This window comes from Somniosus microcephalus, chromosome 23 (assembly GCF_052327205.1).
Source record: "Somniosus microcephalus isolate GS21.2 chromosome 23, FLI_Smic_1.0, whole genome shotgun sequence".
In the NCBI taxonomy this organism is placed as follows: Eukaryota; Metazoa; Chordata; class Chondrichthyes; order Squaliformes; family Somniosidae; genus Somniosus; species Somniosus microcephalus.
Genome location: NC_141009.1, coordinates 11,635,877 through 11,655,070, shown reverse-complemented (window position 1 = coordinate 11,655,070; position 19,194 = coordinate 11,635,877). Strand labels below are relative to the sequence as shown.

The 19,194-nt window shown below is 52.7% G+C and overlaps 1 protein-coding gene across 1 annotated transcript in view; it reads left to right on the top strand.

Annotated features, from left to right (window-relative positions):
- LOC147101649 (solute carrier family 53 member 1-like) overlaps window positions 1-19,194 on the top strand; it is a 135,703-nt gene that overhangs the window by 97,688 nt on the left and 18,821 nt on the right. The window contains exons 4-6 of the mRNA XM_085965140.1: window positions 7,161-7,378; window positions 10,021-10,170; window positions 11,055-11,138. Of these exons, the coding sequence (XP_085821266.1) occupies window positions 7,161-7,378; window positions 10,021-10,170; window positions 11,055-11,138 (452 nt within the window). The remainder of the gene's footprint in view (window positions 1-7,160; window positions 7,379-10,020; window positions 10,171-11,054; window positions 11,139-19,194) is intronic.

Here is a 19,194-nt window from a genome sequence, read left to right as displayed (position 1 = left end):
CAAAACAGACTGGTTGGGCCGAACGGCCTGTTTCCGTGTTGGAATTTCTATGTAATTCTATGTAAAAAGCTGTGCTCCAAGGAAGTGCGCATCACAGATAGGGAATGAAATCATCTGAAACAAGATTATTTAGGTTTTTTAAATTCATTTATGGGATGTGGGCATCGCTGGCAAGGCCAGCATTTATTGCCCATCCCTAATTGCCCTTGAGAACATGGTGGTGAGCCGCAGACCGTGTGGTGAAGGTGCTCCCACAGTGCTGTTAGGGAGGGAGTTCCAGGATTTTGACCCAGCGACGATGAAGGATCGGCGATATACTTCCAAGTCAGGATGGCATGTGACTTGGAGGGGAACTTGGAAGTGGTGGTGCGAATGTTACCTGCCACTTATCAGCCCAAGCCTGAATGTCGTCCAGGTCTTGTTGCATGCGGGCATGGACTGCTTCATTATCTGAGGAGTTGTGAATGGCACTGAACACTTTGCAGTCATCAGCGAACATCCCCATTTCTGACCTTATGTTGGAGGGAAGGTCATTGGTGAAGCAGCTGAAGATGGTTGGGCCTAGGACACTGCCCTGAGGAACTCCTGCAGTGATGTCCTGGGGCTGTGATGATTGACCTTCAACCACCACAACCACCTTCCTTTGTGCTAGGTATGACTCCAGCCAGTGGAGCGTTTCCACCCCCCGCCCCCCCACTCCAAGTCCCAGTTAAAATACTTGGGGGGAAAAATTCAGTTGGTTAGCGCCTCCTGTTGGTGCCAGCAGCTGGCGCTAATGGGGCGTTGATGCAGTAGTGCCAGGGCGAGGCGAATCCAGCAACGCACGGCAAATCCGGTCCCCCCGTTGCACCGCCGGTACGAGGTACCGCCGGGGACTTCAACACCAGGCAGATCGTGACGTCAGTGTGCAATGCTCACTGGGCGCCCAATCTGCCAAATTGATTTTCGCCACCTACTTTAGCGCCTCACCAGACAGCGAAAGGAGGTGTCAGGTTCGTGAAATTTCAGTGCTTTCTTGTCAGTTTGACATTGTGCAACAGTTTAATTCAATAATTTAAAGGTTCTTTTGTATCAGGAGTGTTGTGGTAGCCAAAAAGTAGTTACATTTATTCTTTAAAAATTGCAATGTGCTACACATTGTTACATTAATGGGGGCTGTACTGGCAGTCGGCCTTGCCCTCCAGGATCTACTGCGGAGGGAGCGGAGGCAACGAGAAAGATTGCAAGATGCGGTCAGAGGGAGAAGGAGGGCCATCAGGGCTCTCAACAGGAGGCCTTACCCTCCGAGGGTATTCTGAGAGCACGTCTCCTACCTCCAATTAAGCAAAGAGTAGTGCATTAGAGGGCTCTGCTTCAGCAAGGATGTGGTTACCGAACTCTGCCACCTCCTGCAACCAGACCTCGAGCCTCAGGTCAGGATGGCCACGCCTCTCCCAGTGGCAGTCAAGGTCACCGTCACCCTCAATTTCTTCGGCAGCGGATCCCAGGAGATATAGCTAACATCTCGCAGCTCGCCGTCCAACGCTGCATCCGGGAGGTCACAGAGGCTCTCTACAGTAGGAGAAGGGACTACATTTCCTTCCCCATCACCAGAGAGAAGCAGGACGAGCATGCGTGTGGCTTTGTCAGGATAGCGGGATTCCCCATGGTGCAGAGCACCATTGACTGCACCCATGTTGCTTTGCGGGCACTGCATAACAATCCTGAGATCTTCCGTAACCGCAAAGGCTACCACTCACTTAATGTGTAGTTGGTGTGCGACCACAGACAGTGAATCCTCAATGTCAATGCACACTATCCTGACAGCAGCCACGATGTCTTCATTCTGCTCCAGACCGGTGTGCCAGCACTCTTCCAGCCACCACGTCAAGCCCACGAGTGGCTGGTCGGAGATGAGGGCTATCCGCTCTCCATCTGGCTCATGACTCCCCTCTGCAACCCCAACACTCCTGCCCAGTACTGATATAATGAGAGCCATGCTGCCACCAGGAACATCATCGAGCAGACCATCGGGGTACTCAAGCAACGGTTCCGCAGCCTCCAGTACTCGGCTAAGCGGGTATCCCATTTCGTGGTGGTCTGCTGCATGCTCCACAACTTGGCCATCATGAGGGCCCAGCCCTTGCCACCAGGGATTGCAGGACCACCTCAGGAGGAGGAAGAGGAGGAGGAGGAGGGGGAGGACGAGGAGGAGGTCGAGGAGGAGGAGGAACAGGAGCAAGGGAGGAAGCAGCCACTAAATCGGCCTTCCGGAAGGGCGGTCCGTGACCGCCTCATCAGACTGAGGTTCCAATAAATTAAACCCCAGATCCCCGTTGCTCACCACATCCCCATCATCCCATCCCTGTCACAGGCCATATCACAGCGCAAAGCTGAAATGAGAGACACCACAAAAGAATCCAAACTGAATTAATAAATTTATCAAAAATCAGTGAACACATATTTACAACAAAAATATTAACTATTTACCCTTGTGCAATCCCGTAGTGCCTTTGCCTACTCTAGTGCTCCTACGAAGTGTTGGCCCAGTGGCTGTAGCACGGCGGGTGGAAGACTGCTGGGTGTCTGTGTGGGAGACTTCAGATAGCCTTGCAGGATGCCCTCGACCAGCTCTGGGCCTGGAAGGCCCGGCTGAAGACTGCACCACCTCAGCATGGGCAGCAGCAGTCTGGGCTGGCTGGATGGCGGGCAGCGACAAGGGCAATGGCCGAGTGGCAGTGGTGGAAGCAGGAATGCTGTCATCCTGAGAGAGGACAGCAGCTTCCTGCTCCACTGACCCACTGTCACTCCCCCGGGGCAGCACCTCAGCATCCCTAGCAATCTGTTGGAGTACAGATTGCTGGCCTGCTGCGACACCGTGAAAGCCCCGGTCAATGGTGGTAGACCCAGCCACGATGGCAGCAGTCAGAGCTTGCGTGGCAACAAACCGAGACTGCATGAAAGCAGTCTGAGATTGGATGCCACCAAGCATAAACTGCATTACAGCACTAAGACATTGCATCGCTTCCGCCTGTGCTGCAATGGAAGCTGCCAGATCGCCCATCACATGCGGCATCAGGTCTGGGTCGCCATGGTCTCTCTGGGAGTCTACCATCCTTTGCAGACTGGAAATGATGGGTTCCATGGTGTGTGCAGAGCCTTGTGCAATGTTAGAGGTGGACTCCTCCATGCTCCTTGTCATTGCCGAGAGGCTCTTGGGCACCCTTGCCATTGCACCTATCATCTCCGTGTGCATGTCCATCACCCTTCTTCGAAACGCTTTCCCATGGAGGTCCTCATCTGAGTCATGTGCAACAGAACTCGCATGCGAACTCACCCTCCGGGGAGCTGGCCCCCGAGCTACCCTATCCCGTTGGCCTTGCTGCAGCCCACTCGTACCCGGTGCCTCACCCTGTGCAGATCCCGCTGCTATACTAGTCTCTAAAGAAGGCGTAATGCCAGTATCTGGTGGTGCCTGCGGGTGGAAGATGCAGTGACCCGGTATGTTCTTCCTCCTCCTCTTCTCCCACCTCGCTCTCTATGACACTCAGGTGCTTGCTCATTATCTGAAAGCATAAAGGCACAAGAGTTGGGTTTTCACTTGTTGAAGTATTCACTCACCATGACCACCCATGTGAGGTCGCTAAATTTCTTCTTGCACTGTGTGTGGGTCCTGGGGACCACAGTGCTGCCTGAGATGTGCTGCGCTACTTCCCTCCACATGGTGCTGAAGACTTGCGGCGAGGGCCTCCTGCCACTTGCCGAGTGGAGCACTGGCCTCCATCTCGCCACAGCGAACACCAACACCTCCAATGCTTGATCGCAGAATCTGCGGGCTCTCTCCCTGGGACGTGAATCAGCCATGAGTACAGCTGCTTCAGTTCACCGGCTCCTTTTCCTTGACCTGCTGTTGCTTGCTGAGGCAGCTGCACAGCCAGCAATGCTGAGAATGAGGTTCTGCAACATCAATGAACCTCCCCTTTAAGAACTGTAAAAAGCCTGTGACAATCATGACTTGCGATTAGACTGCACCCGATATTGGTCCACCCTTTGAATGTAACGCCAATGAGCTTGAGCTTAAAGACTTGAATTAGCGCTCCAATAATTTCCTTGAGCAGTGATAAATAGCGAGGAGGGAAGCCTCAGGCTACAGGACGATATAAACGGGATGGTTAGATGGGCAGAGCAGTGGCAAATGGAATTTAACCCTGAAAAGTGTGAGGTGATGCATTTTGGGAGGACAAGGGCAGGGGAATACACAATGAATGGTAGGATCCTAGGAATGACAGAGAATCAGAGGGACCTTGGTGTGCATGTACATAGATCTCTGAAGGCAGCAGGACAAGTAGATAAGGTGGTTAAAAAGGCATATGGGATACTTGCCTTCATTAGCCGAGGCATAGAATATAAGAGCAGAGAGGTTATGATGGAGCTGTACAAAACGTTAGTTAGGCCACAGCTGGAATACTGTGTGCAGTTCTGGTCACCACACTATAGGAGGGATGTGATTGCATTGGAGAGCGTGCAGAGGAGATTCACCAGTCTGGGCTGGAGCGCTTCAGCTATAAAGAGAGACTGGACAGGCTGGGGTTGTTTTCCTTAGAGCAGAGAAGGCTGAGGGGGGACCTGATTGAGGTGTACAAAATTATGAGGGGCATAGATAGGGCAGATAGAAAGGAACTTTTCCCTTCTCTGTTCAGCTCTTAGGCAGTCCCTCGGAAACGAGGATGACTAGCTTCCACATTAAAAATGAGTTCTCAGGTGACTGATGAGTCCAATGCGGGACCTACAGTCTCTGTCACAGGTGGGGCAGATGGTGGTTGAAGGGGCGGTTGGGTTGGGTGCTTGGGTTGATGTGTGCTCCTTGCGCTGCCTGCGCTTGGCTTCCGCTTGCTCCCGTCGAAGAGACTCGAGGTGTTCGGCGCCTTCCCGGATGCTTCTACTCCACTTTGTGCGGTCTTGGGCCAGGGATTCCCAGGTGTCGGTGAGGATGTTAAACTTTTTCAAGGGGGCTTTGAGGGTGTCCTTGAAGCGTTTCCTCTGCCCACCTGGGGCTCTCTTGTCGTGCTGGAGCTCCGAGTAGAGCGCTTGTTTTGGGAGTCTCGTATCGGGCGTGCGGACAATGGGACCCGTCCATCGGAGCTGATCGAGCGTGGTCAAAGCTTCGATGCTGGGGATGTTGGCCTGAGCAAGAATACTGAAGTTGGTGCGCCTATCCTGCCAATGGATTTGCAGGGTCTTGCGGAGGCAGCGTTGGTGGTACCTCTCCAATGCTTTGAGGTGCCTGCTGTACATGGTCCATGTCTCTGAGGCATACAGCAAGGTGGGTATCACTACTGCTCTGTAGACCATGAGCTTAGTGCCGGCTTTGAGGTCCTGGTCTTCAAACACTCTCTTCCTCAGGCGACCGAAGGCTGCACTGACACACTGAAGGCGGTGTTGGACTTCGTCAATGACGTCTGCCCTTGTTGACAGTAGGCTCCCGAGGTATGGAAAGTGGTCCACGCTGTCCAAGGTCTTGTCGTGGATTTTGATAATCGGGGGGCGGTACTGTGTGGTGGGGTCAGGTTGGTAGAGGACCTTTGTCTTTCAGATGTTTAGTGTAAGGCCCATGCTCTCGTACGCTTCGGTGAAGGTGTTGACGATGGTTTGGAGTTCGACCTCTGAGTGAGCGCAGACGCAAGCGTCGTCTGCATACTGTAATTCGACGACAGAGGATGGGACGACCTTGGATCTGGACTGGAGGTAACGGAGGTTGAACAGTTTCCTGTTTGTTCTGTAAATTAGCTCCACTCCAGTGGGGAGCTTACTGAGGGTGAGATGGAGCATTGCAGCAAGGAAGATCGAGAAGAGGGCTCAATAACCAGGGGGCATAGTTTCAAGGTAAGGGGCAGGAGGTTTAAAGGGGATTTGTGGAAAAACTTTTTCACCCAGAGGGTGGTTGGAATCTGGAACTCACTTCCTGAAAGGGTGGTAGAGGCAGGAACCCTCAGAACATTCAAGAAGCATTTAGACGAGCACTTGAAACGCCATAGCATACAAGGCTATGGACCAAGTCCTGGAAAATGGGATTAGAATAGACAGGGCTTGATGGCCGGCACGGACACAATGGGCCGAAGGGCCTCTTTCTGTGCTGTATAAATCTATGACTCTATGACTATGACTCTATGAGCATGAATTTTGAGTGCAGTCTAAAGCATTAGCGTCTGACGCTAATTCTCCAACTTTTCTAATTTTACTGCCCATTCCTGGACTATAATGAATTTTGCCCCCATAGAAACTTACAGCACAGAAGGAGGCCATTCGGCCCTTCGTGCCTGTGCTGGCTCTTTGAAAGAGCGATCGTGTTTAGTCCCACATTCCCCGCTTTTTGTCCGTAACCCTGTCAGTTCCTCACTCTCCGGTACCCGTCCAACTCCCTTCCAAAATTATTGATGGAATCGGCTTCCACCACCTGTTCAGGTCGAGCGTTCCAGATCCCAACAACTCTCCGAGTGAAAAAAATTCAGCTCATCGCCCCTCTAGATCTTTTTCTAATGATTTTGAATCTCTGACCTCTGGTTATTGACCCACTCACCAGAGGGAATATTTTTTCCCTATTTACTCTAACAAAACCTCTCATCACCTCGAAAACCTCTACTAGGTCACCTCTTAACCTTCTCTGTTCCAAGGAGAACAGACCGAACCTTTCCAGCGTCTCCTCATAATTGAAGTCCCTCATCCCGGGTAACATCCTGGTAAATCTCCACTGTACCCTTTCTGGCCTTTACATCTTTCCTGAAGTGTGGTGCCCAGAATTGCCCCCAATACTCCAGCTGACGCCTAACCAGTGATTTATAAAGTTCCAGCATGATCGCTTTGCTTTTATGATTAGATTAACATGTGGTATGTGTACAGTGCACAATGGGGAATGGTTTTTAGGAATAAACCATCCTGTGAAGCAGGCTTATTACTTACATGTTAATCTCTCCATCACGTGTGTTTTACCTTCCTACTGATCACCATTGCCCATCATGGATCCTGTACATCTTTTGCTCTCTGACTTTCGTTGCCAAAGTAAAGTGCATTAATAGTGAATGCGAGCACTTCTGATAACGTAAATTCATAAGAGGCAGCCATTTTGTCACATCGCACCTCAATTAAATAAAACTGTCTCTTTCTACCCCCACCCCCCCTTCCAGAAAAACTTGCAGAAGCCCAGAGACGATTAGCGACGTTACAGAGTGAACTTGAAGCAGTGCTTGATGCCCAGCGAGATGACAGCGCGAGATCAGCGGGCCAATGGAGGGGCATCCTTCATAGACCACACAGACACCGAGCACGACACAAGACCATGCGTGACCTGAAGCTGGCCTTCAGTGAACTCTACCTCAGTCTAGTTCTACTGCAGAATTACCAGGTACGAGGGAGGCCATTTCAGCCCAATGAGATCACTGGGACTCAGTAGTAAAATATGTGTTTTATCTTGTAAGAAACCTAATGAAACATTGGAACCCAAAATGGCCGCTTACCTCATTAAGCCCGCCCCTTTCACAGACTGCACATGGTGTGGGGAGGGGCATTCTGTCTTCTGACTTCATTCCCATTTCTAACATCAGGTGGAGATTTGAGGGGAATTATGAAACTGAATCTCCTTCAGCCCCACAACCCCCCGAGATATCTGCGTTCCTCTAATTCTGCCCTCTTGTGGATCCCTGATTATAATCGCTCAACCTTTGATGGCCGTGCCTTCAGCTGCCTAGGCCCTAAGCTCTGGAATTCCCTGCCTAAACCTCTCCGCCTCGCTACCTCTCTTTCCTCCTTTAAGACGCTCCTTAAAACCTACCTCTTTAACCAAGCTTTTGGTCACCTGCCCTAATTTGTCCTTATGTGGATCGGTGTCAAATTTTTGTCTTAAAATACTCCTGTGCAGCGCCTTGGGATGTTTTACTATGTTAAAGGTGCTATATAAATACAAGTTGTTGTTGTTGTTGTTGAATGCATTGTCGATCACAAACTACAAGATTAAACACAAGGTCACAAAACGGGCCTCCATTTCGATGTCAGCCATGGCTCAGTGGGCAGCACTCTCACCTTAGAGTCAGACAGTTGTGGGTTCATCGTCCCACTCCAGAGATTTGAGCACAAAAATTGGGCTGACACTTCTGTGCTGCCCTGTTGGAGGTGCTGTCTTTTGGATAAGATGTAAAGTAAACCAGGGCCCTGTCTGCCCTCCCAGGTGGACATAAAAGACACGATTCAAAGGGCAGAAAATTCTCCCAGTGTCCTGGCCAACATTTATTCCTCAACCGATATCATTACAAAATCTGGTCATTTATCTCATTGCTGTTTGTGGGACCTTGCTGTGCGCAAATCAGCTGCTGCATTTCCCTAGATTACAGCAGTGACTACTCTTTAAAAAAAACAAGCAATTCTTGGGCCGTGGGGAGCTTTAGGATGTGCTGAGGTTGTGAAAGGTGCTATATAAATGCAAGTCTTTCTTTTTTCAGTGTGGTAAGTTCAGAGGAGCACTGATCCCAGGTAGAAGAAAGTCTTAAAATTAGGGCTAGGCCATTGAGGAGCCAAATCAGGAAGCACTTTTCCTCACACAAAGGCTAGAGGAAATCTGGAACTCGCTCCCCCAAAAGACTGTGGATACTGGGGGACATTTGGAGCCTTTAAGACTGAGCTTGATAGATTTTTTGTTGGGTATGGGTATTAAGTGACATAGAGCACAGGCGGGAAAATAGAGTTAAGCTGCAAATCAGCCATGATGTAACCGAATGGCCGAGCAGGCTCGAGGGGCAGAATGGCCTCCTCCTGCTCCTAATGTTCCTAAAGTTAAGATAGATTACAATGGGAAGAGGGAGAGGTTGGAGGCTGGAGTTTTGATCAAAGTTTTCAAGATATTAAGGGGAACAGATAGGGGTCGATAGAGAGAAACTATTTCCGCTGGTTGGGGATTCTAGGGCTAGGGGGCATAGTCTAAAAATTAGAGCCAGACCTTTCAGGAGTGAAATTAGGAAACACTTCTACACACAAAGGGTGGTAGAAGCTTGGAACTCTCTTCCGCAAACGGCAATTGATGCTCAATCAATTGTTAATTTTAAATCGGAGATTGATAGATTTTTGTTAACCAAAGGTATTAAGGGCTATGGGGCAAAGGCGGGTATGTGGAGTTAGGTCACAGATCAGCCATGATCTCACTGAATGGCGGAACAAGCTCAAGGAGTTGAATGGCTTACTCCTGTTCCGATGAGTTTGAGAATCAGGTGACAATTTGTTTTTTCTGTCCAGGAGTGAGAGACATGCTAGAAGAGCCTTTCGAATTCTGAGTTGGCCTTTATCTTTATTTATCCTTTAATCTCCAATCTCATTCCTAGACAGATATTCACCTGGCTGCCGCTGTGTCATGGCTGAGATAAACTGGCAATGTAACGATGTGTCCTATCCTGAGTCAGCACCTCCAGGAGAGGAGGGGGGAAAGAGGGAACGGGACAATGGGGGGGAGAGGGGATGAAGAAGCATCCATGTGTGATTCGGGGAAGAGGTGGGGGAATGCAGCTGTCAGACTGATTCATGGACATACCAAAAAGGAAGATAGGGCAAAGAACATCTGGTCCGTCCAATCTGTCCCATTCCAGCCTGGTGCAGCCCACGCACATCATCGAACCCTCCCTCCCTCCACAATCAACGCAATCTCTAGCTCTGTCAGGTTACTGGCCGTTAATAAAGCTGATTCTTTGTTTAAACAATTACCAGCCTTAACTTTCGGCGGCGAGTTTAATGGACAGTTAAGGTGCAAATCCAGCAACTTCATGAAAATAACGGGGAGACTGAGGGCGAGATGCTGTTTGTGCGACGTAAACTGGCCAGCCAGTTCTGGAGATCCACAGCTCATGGCGCATCTCTTCTAATCCCCTGAACTTGCCGGCCGATTTGCGTCGTGAACTCGCCGTTACTTTCCCAGCAAGTTTTGGCCCACTGTATTCCTTCTGCTTCCCCTCCTACCCAACGCTCTCGACGGGCGACCTGACTGCGCCACCTCTTGTTCTGTTCCAGAATCTCAACATTACCGGCTTCTGCAAAATCCTGAAGAAATACGACAAGATGTTTGACGCGACGAAAGGGGCAGGCTGGCAGGCAGCTCAGGTGGAGGGCTCGCCGGTTTATACCAGTAAAAAGATCGATCAGTTAATAACCGAGGTGGAGGTAAGCGCAGCCGTGAACAAACGGTTAACAAAAGGGGGTCCTGAAACAGCAAGGCCAAAAATGATTCCCCTGCTCCGATCTGAGTTATACTGTCACCTGCCACTCATCTGCCTGCTGACCTGTTGGACAACGAGTTACATTCACAGAGCAGCCTGGGACCATGATATTGCTGCTGCAGGATATTACACTAGTGCACTCGCCCCTATCTGTGGGGCGATGTCACTGGGAGACGAGACTGGGCCCCAGCTCATTGTGTCACACTTGAACTGCACTCCGCAGGCCTGGAATCTGACGCAACAGTTACTACGGTGTGTCTGTGTCCTCGTGTCAGGAAGATGCACAGAACTTACTCACTGCAGACCATGGGCTAGAGTAGGAGGTGCTTCATCCAATGGCGCTGGACTGTGAAAACACAGGCAAAGGGAGTGGGGCATTTACAGAGATGGCAATACACAGGCAGAGGGAGAGGGGTATTTATGGATAATTTGATAGATAGATTGATAAAGATAAATTAAATTTAAACCTGGGTAACGAATCTCTCTTTAATTTTATGGTTAGTGAAATATCAAGGGGCAGCTACACTGAGCAGAAGGAAACGTTCCTTAGCCAACTGATGGACAAGGAGATGCTGGAGAATGGCAATTCTGTTGTGAGAATTATTCACGCTCACGAGAATGGTCCACACAATCTCATGTTAAAGGATTGCTACTGTCTCCGCGGAGAACTAGTGAGGCCATTGAGTTCAACTACCTCAATCCAGGCCATCAACCAACACCAGAAAGCACGAATAGATTCAAAAAACCAAGAAATTACGTTCCTTTCTATGATGGCAAAGAGGAGCTCATTATTGTTTAAATGTGAATAAATCTCCTTGTTCCTCACAGTCACTTTACACCAATCAGCTGGAAGAAGGAGACAGAGCACGCGCGATGAAGAGGCTTCGTGTCCCACCACTAGGGGCAGCGCAGGTCAGTCAGCTTCCGATTGAGCGAAGCATTGGGGTGGTGGGAGTGTCTGTGTGTTAGTGACAGAGTGAGATTGGAGTGTGTGTTAGTGACAGTGTGAGATTGGAGTGTGTGTCAGTGACAGTGTGAGATTGGAGTGTGTGTTAGTGACAGTGTGAGATTGGAGTGTGTGTTAGTGACAGTGTGAGATTGGAGTGTGTGTTAGTGACAGTGTGAGATTGGAGTGTGTGTTAGTGACAGTGTGAGATTGGAGTGTGTGTTAGTGACAGTGTGAGATTGGAGTGTGTGTTAGTGACAGTGTGAGATTGGAGTGTGTGTTAGTGACAGTGTGAGATTGGAGTGTGTGTTAGTGACAGTGTGATATACCTATCAATTCATCCAATGAAAAGCGACGAGTTAAGAAAGTAACTATAGGTTTTTATTGGCTAAATAACAGAGCCCACCCTCGTGGGTGATCGGATCCAACAAGGAGGAATACCAGCCAGTCGACCACCTTTATACCTGGGCAGGTAGGTGGAGCCATGGGCGGAGTCAGCAGTGGTCAGCCCAGGTATAACAGTGTGACAAGAGGCGACCTCATATAGTGATACAACAGTGTGAACAGTGATAACCATAGAGTAACGATATAACAGTGATAACTATAGTGTAACGATAGTGAACGATAAAAGTGGTTTACCACATTCACCCCTTGTTTAGATTTGAGTCCGGCGGGGTGAAGTGTACTACCAGTTCAGGTATGTCAGTCTGTCCGGAGGCCTCGTAAGCCTTTCTGATCGTCGCAGCGGCGGTGTTGCATTATCCGGTGTTAATGCTGGTGTCTGCGTGGTCGGCGAAGGCTCGTGGGGTTCCGGCATGCCGTCTACCTGGGCTGGAATTGGGGGGGTGGTGGGGGGGGGTGAAGGTGGTGTCTCCGGAGTGCCCGAGGGTGCGAGGTCTCGTAAGGAGACTGTGTCCTCCCGCCCGTCTGGGTATGCCACATAGGCGTACTGGGGGTTGGCGTGCAGGAGGTCCACCCTCTCGACCAGGGGGTCCATTTTATGGGCCCTCACGTGCTTTCGCAGCAAGACTGGCCCCGGAGAGGTCAGCCAGGTTGGTAGAATGGTTCCCGTAGTCGACTTCCTGGGGAAAACAAACATTCGTTCATGGGGGGTGGCGTTAATGGCAGTGCAAAGTAGTGACCGGATGGAATACAGCGCTGCCGGGAGGACTTCCTGCCAGCGGGAGGTTGGGAGGCCCTTAGACTTTAAGGCTAAGAGGACGGCCTTCCATACCGTCGCGTTCTCTCTTTCCACCTGGCCGTTCCCTCGGGGGTTGTAGTTGGTGGTCCTGCTTGCGGCAATACCTCTCGCTAGTAGGAACTGACGGAGTTCCTCGCTCATGAAGGAGGAGCCCCGGTCACTATGTATATAGTTTGGGAACCCGAACAAGGCGAAGAGGTCGTTCAGGCATTTAATGACCGTGGTACTGGTCATGTCTGGGCAGGGGAAGGCAAAAGGGAAACGGGAGTACTCATCAACAATGTTGAGGAAGTACACATTACGGTCAGAGGACGGGAGGGGCCCCTTAAAGTCGATGCTCAGGCGCTCGAAGGGGCGGGTGGCCTTGATCAGGCTTGCTCTGTCCGGCCTAAAGAAGTGCGGTTTGCACTCGGCACAGGTCTGGCAGTTCCTGGTCATGGTCCTGACCTCCTCGATGGAGTAGGGCAGGTTGCGGGTCTTAATGAAGTGGTAAAGTCTGGTGACCCCGGGGTGGCAGAGGTCGTTGTGGAGGGTCTGAAGTCTATCACTTTGCGCGCTGGCGCATGTAATTCGTGACAGAGCATCAGGGGGTTCGTTCAGCTTACGTGGCCGGTACAAGATATCATAATCATAGGTGGAGAGCTCGATTCTCCACCTCAAGATCTTGTCATTCTTGATTTTGCCCCTCAGCTTGTTATTAAACATAAAAGCGACCGAACGCTGGTCGGTGAGGAGGGTAAATCGTTTGCCTGCCAGGTAATGCCTCCGGCGTCGTACCGCCTCCACAATCGCCTGGGCCTCCTTCTCGACCGATGAGTGTCAGATCTCAGGGCCCTGTAGGGTCCTTGAGAAGAAGGCCACTGGTCTCCCCTCCTGGTTAAGGGTAGCGGCTAGGGCGAAGTCGGATGCATTGCTCTCCACTTGGAAGGGGATGGACTCATCCACTGCGTGCATTGTGGCCTCGGCAATTTCTCCCTTATTGTAGGTGAGGTTCAGCCATTGGGCCGTACGGAGGAATCTCTCCAGATTAACGTCATGGTCCTGCCGGTCGCAGATGGTGACGCTATCTAGGTAGGGGAACGTGGCGTGCAGCCCGTTCTGGTCAACCATCCGGTCCATCTCCCTTTGGAAGACCGAAACCCCGTTGGTGACGCCAAACGGAACCCTAAGGAAGTGGTAGAGGCGGCCATTCGCCTCGAAGGCGGTATACTGGCGGTCCTCAGGGCGGATAGGGAGTTGGTGGTAGGCCGACTTAAGGTCGATGGTAGAGAATACTCGGTATTGTGCGATCTGATTGACCATATCAGATATGCGGGGAAGGGGGTATGCATCCAGCTGGGTGTACCTGTTTATGGTCTGGCTGTAGTCGATGACCAGGCGGTTTTTATTGCCGGTCTTAATGACCACGACCTGGGCACGCCAGGGGCTGGTGCTCCCTTCGATGATGCCCTCCTTCAGGAGACGCTGCACCTCAGAGCTAATGAAAGATCTGTCCCCGGCGCTGTACCGCCTGCTCTTGGTAGCGACGGGTTTGCAGTCGGGGGTGAGGTTAGCGAACAGGGAAGGTGGCGGGACCTTGAGGGTGGATAGGCCGCAGGTGTTACGCGGTGGGCGGTTTAAAATCTGCTGGTTGTCGACTGTGAGTGGGGGGAGGGGTCCGCCGTATGCTAGCGTGACGCTTTGGAGGTGGGATTGGAAGTCTAGCCCTAGTAGGACGGCAGCGCATAGCTGGGGCAGGACGAGGAGTTTAAAATTTTTATACTCCGTACCCTTAACCGACAGGGTCACAACACAGTAGCCGCTGATGTCTGTGGCGTGTGACCTCGATGCCATCGAGATCCGGTTGCGCGTTGGCTGGACAGGGAGGGAGTAGTGGCTCACCGTGTCTGGGTGGATGAAACTCTCCGTGCTTCCGCTGTCGAACAGGCAGGTCATGGCGTGGCCGTTTACTTTGATGTCCATCATGGACTTGGACAGGTGATGCGGGCGGGCTTGGTCCAGTGTGACGGAGGCTAGTGTATAGCTGAGCGAGTTGCTGTAGTCTGCGGGTGAGGCGGTAGTCGGGTCTAGAGGCACGGTGGCGGTCGAGCGTGGTGGGTAAAATGGCATCTCCCACGAGGTTGGACAAAATGGCGGAGAAGATGGCTGCCCCCGTAACTCACATGAGGCACTGCTGGTGTCAGTTGCCTGGATCAAAGATGGCCACCCCCATGACTCACATGTGGGGATGCTGGCCTCTGTTGCCTTGATGGAAGATGGCCGCCCCCACAGCTCGCATGAGGCACTGCTGGCCTCTGTCGATCCCTCTCTGCAGGCCTTTGCGAAGTGGCCTTTCTTCAAGCAGGTCGAGCAGGTCGCGTTTTTGGCAGGGCAGCGCGACCTCGGGTGTTTCGCCTGGCCGCAGAAGAAGCAGCCAGCGGCCCGATCGCGGGGGTCCGATGTCGGAGCCGGTACCGGGGGTGGCGGTCTCGATCGGGTGCGGGACGCCGACGCTGAGGTAGGTCCCAGGGGGGTTGCTGCGGGGGGTATTGCGGTCGGGGTCGGTCCCAGGGTCGCGAGTTACATTACCTTCAGTATGCCTCGAGGTCCCGATGGGCCACTTCTAGAGAGCGAGCGAGGGCTGCAGCTTTGTCCAGGTCGAGGTCCTTTGCTTCCAGTAGTCTTTGCCGTGAGTAGTCGGACCGCAGGCCTTTCACGAAGGCATCGCGGACATTGTCTTCAGTATTTTCTGCCGCCGTTACCGCTTTAAAGTTACAGTCTCTGCCGAGTGTTTGTAGCACCCGTAAAAATTCATCCACGGGCTCTCCTGGCTGTTGCGGGCGGGATCTTAGGAGGTGTCTGGCATACATGGAATTTACCGGGCTCTGGTACTGTCTTTTCAGCCGGTTGATGGCGTCCTCGTATGTTTTAAAGTCCCGGATGAGTGCGAATACTTTAGGGCTCACTTGGGCGGTCAGAACTCTTAGCTTGGATCTCTGAGGCACGCCGGATTCTCCCAGGTAGGACTCGAAACAGCTCAGCCAGTGTTCGAAGTCGAGGGCTGAGTTTGCAGCCAGTGGGTTTAGATCCAGGTATGGTGGTCTGAGGGCTCGCAGCCAAGCTGGCTGCTGTGGCTGTTGTAGCTCGGCGTCTGGCTGCTCGCTTTGCTGCTCAGGGAACGACATTTTAAAATTTAGCCAATAAAATTGATATACCTATCAATTCATCCAATGAAAAGCGACGAGTTAAGAAAGTAACTATAGGTTTTTATTGGCTAAATAACAGAGCCCACCCTCGTGGGTGATCGGATCCAACAAGGAGGAATACCAGCCAGTCGACCACCTTTATACCTGGGCAGGTAGGTGGAGCCATGGGCGGAGTCAGCAGTGGTCAGCCCAGGTATAACAGTGTGACAAGAGGCGACCTCATATAGTGATACAACAGTGTGAACAGTGATAACCATAGAGTAACGATATAACAGTGATAACTATAGTGTAACGATAGTGAACGATAAAAGTGGTTTACCACATTCACCCCTTGTTTAGATTTGAGTCCGGCGGGGTGAAGTGTACCACCAGTTCTGGTATGTCAGTCTGTCCGGAGGCCTCGTAAGCCTTTCTGATCGTCGCAGCGGCGGTGTTGCATTATCCGGTGTTAATGCTGGTGTCTGCGTGGTCGGCGAAGGCTCGTGGGGTTCCGGCATGCCGTCTACCTGGGCTGGAATTGGGGGGGTGGTGGGGGGGGGTGAAGGTGGTGTCTCCGGAGTGCCCGAGGGTGCGAGGTCTCGTAAGGAGACTGTGTCCTCCCGCCCGTCTGGGTATGCCACATAGGCGTACTGGGGGTTGGCGTGCAGGAGGTCCACCCTCTCGACCAGGGGGTCCATTTTATGGGCCCTCACGTGCTTTCGCAGCAAGACTGGCCCCGGAGAGGTCAGCCAGGTTGGTAGAGTGGTTCCCGTAGTCGACTTCCTGGGGAAAACAAACATTCGTTCATGGGGGGTGGCGTTAATGGCAGTGCAAAGTAGTGACCGGATGGAATGCAGTGCTGCCGGGAGGACTTCCTGCCAGCGGGAGGTTGGGAGGCCCTTAGACTTTAAGGCTAAGAGGACGGCCTTCCATACCGTCGCGTTCTCTCTTTCCACCTGGCCGTTCCCTCGGGGGTTGTAGTTGGTGGTCCTGCTTGCGGCAATACCTCTCGCTAGTAGGAACTGACGGAGTTCCTCGCTCATGAAGGAGGAGCCCCGGTCACTATGTATATAGTTTGGGAACCCGAATAAGGCGAAGAGGTCGTTCAGGCATTTAATGACCGTGGTACTGGTCATGTCTGGGCAGGGGAAGGCAAAAGGGAAACGGGAGTACTCATCAACAATGTTGAGGAAGTACACATTACGGTCAGAGGACGGGAGGGGCCCCTTAAAGTCGATGCTCAGGCGCTCGAAGGGGCGGGTGGCCTTGATCAGGCTTGCTCTGTCCGGCCTAAAGAAGTGCGGTTTGCACTCGGCACAGGTCTGGCAGTTCCTGGTCATGGTCCTGACCTCCTCGATGGAGTAGGGCAGGTTGCGGGTCTTAATGAAGTGGTAAAGTCTGGTGACCCCGGGGTGGCAGAGGTCGTTGTGGAGGGTCTGAAGTCTATCACTTTGCGCGCTGGCGCATGTAATTCGTGACAGAGCATCAGGGGGTTCGTTCAGCTTACCTGGCCGGTACAAGATATCATAATCATAGGTGGAGAGCTCGATTCTCCACCTCAAGATCTTGTCATTCTTGATTTTGCCCCTCAGCTTGTTATTAAACATAAAAGCGACCGAACGCTGGTCGGTGAGGAGGGTAAATCGTTTGCCTGCCAGGTAATGCCTCCGGCGTCGTACCGCCTCCACAATCGCCTGGGCCTCCTTCTCGACCGACGAGTGTCAGATCTCAGGGCCCTGTAGGGTCCTTGAGAAGAAGGCCACTGGTCTCCCCTCCTGGTTAAGGGTAGCGGCTAGGGCGAAGTCGGATGCATTGCTCTCCACTTGGAAGGGGATGGACTCATCCACTGCGTGCATTGTGGCCTTGGCAATTTCTCCCTTATTGTAGGTGAGGTTCAGCCGTTGGGCCGTACGGAGGAATCTCTCCAGATTAACGTCATGGTCCTGCCGGTCGCGGCCGCAGATGGTGACGTTATCTCGGTAGGGGAACGTGGCGTGCAGCCCGTTCTGGTCAACCATCCGGTCCATCTCCCTTTGGAAGACCGAAACCCCGTTGGTGATGCCGAAGGGAACCCTAAGGAAGTGGTAGAGGCGGCCGTTCGCCTCGAAGGCGGTATACTGGCGGTCCTCAGGGCGGATAGGGAGTTGGTGGTAGGCCGACTTAAGGTCGATGGTAGAGAATACTCGGTATTGTGCGATCTGATTGACCATATCAGATATGCGGGGAAGGGGGTATGCGTCCAGCTGGGTGTACCTGTTTATGGTCTGGCTGTAGTCGATGACCAGGCGGTTTTTATTGCCGGTCTTAATGACCACGACCTGGGCACGCCAGGGGCTGGTGCTCCCTTCGATGATGCCCTCCTTCAGGAGACGCTGCACCTCAGAGCTAATGAAAGATCTGTCCCCGGCGCTGTACCGCCTGCTCTTGGTAGCGACGGGTTTGCAGTCGGGGGTGAGGTTAGCGAACAGGGAAGGTGGCGGGACCTTGAGGGTGGATAGGCCGCAGGTGTTACGCGGTGGGCGGTTTAAAATCTGCTGGTTGTCGACTGTGAGTGGGGGGAGGGGTCCGCCGTATGCTAGCGTGACGCTTTGGAGGTGGGATTGGAAGTCTAGCCCTAGTAGGACGGCAGCGCATAGCTGGGGCAGGACGAGGAGTTTAAAATTTTTATACTCCGTACCCTTAACCGACAGGGTCACAACACAGTAGCCGCTGATGTCTGTGGCGTGTGACCTCGATGCCATCGAGATCCGGTTGCGCGTTGGCTGGACAGGGAGGGAGTAGTGGCTCACCGTGTCTGGGTGGATGAAACTCTCCGTGCTTCCGCTGTCGAACAGGCAGGTCATGGCGTGGCCGTTTACTTTGATGTCCATCATGGACTTGGACAGGTGATGCGGGCGGGCTTGGTCCAGTGTGACGGAGGCTAGTGTATAGCTGAGCGAGTTGCTGTAGTCTGCGGGTGAGGCGGTAGTCGGGTCTAGAGGCACGGTGGCGGTCGAGCGTGGTGGGTAAAATGGCGTCTCCCACGAGGTTGGACAAAATGGCGGAGAAGATGGCTGCCCCCGTAACTCACATGAGGCACTGCTGGTGTCAGTTGCCTGGATCAAAGATGGCCGCCCCCATGACTCACATGTGGGGATGCTGGCCTCTGTTGCCTTGATGGAAGATGGCCGCCCCCACAGCTCGCATGAGGCACTGCTGGCCTCTGTCGATCCCTCTCTGCAGGCCTTTGCGAAGTGGCCTTTCTTCAAGCAGGTCGAGCAGGTCGCGTTTTTGGCAGGGCAGCGCAACCTCGGGTGTTTCGCCTGGCCGCAGAAGAAGCAGCCGGCGGCCCGATCGCGGGGGTCCGATGTCGGAGCCGGTACCGGGGGTGGCGGTCTCGATCGGGTGCGGGACGCCGACGCTGAGGTAGGTCCCAGGGGGGTTGCTGCGGGGGGTATTGCGGTCGGGGTCGGTCCCAGGGTCGCGAGTTACAGTACCTTCAGTATGCCTCGAGGTCCCGATGGGCCACTTCTAGAGAGCGAGCGAGGGCTGCAGCTTTGTCCAGGTCGAGGTCCTTTGCTTCCAGTAGTCTTTGCCGTGAGTAGTCGGACCGCAGGCCTTTCACGAAGGCATCGCGGACATTGTCTTCAGTATTTTCTGCCGCCGTTACCGCTTTAA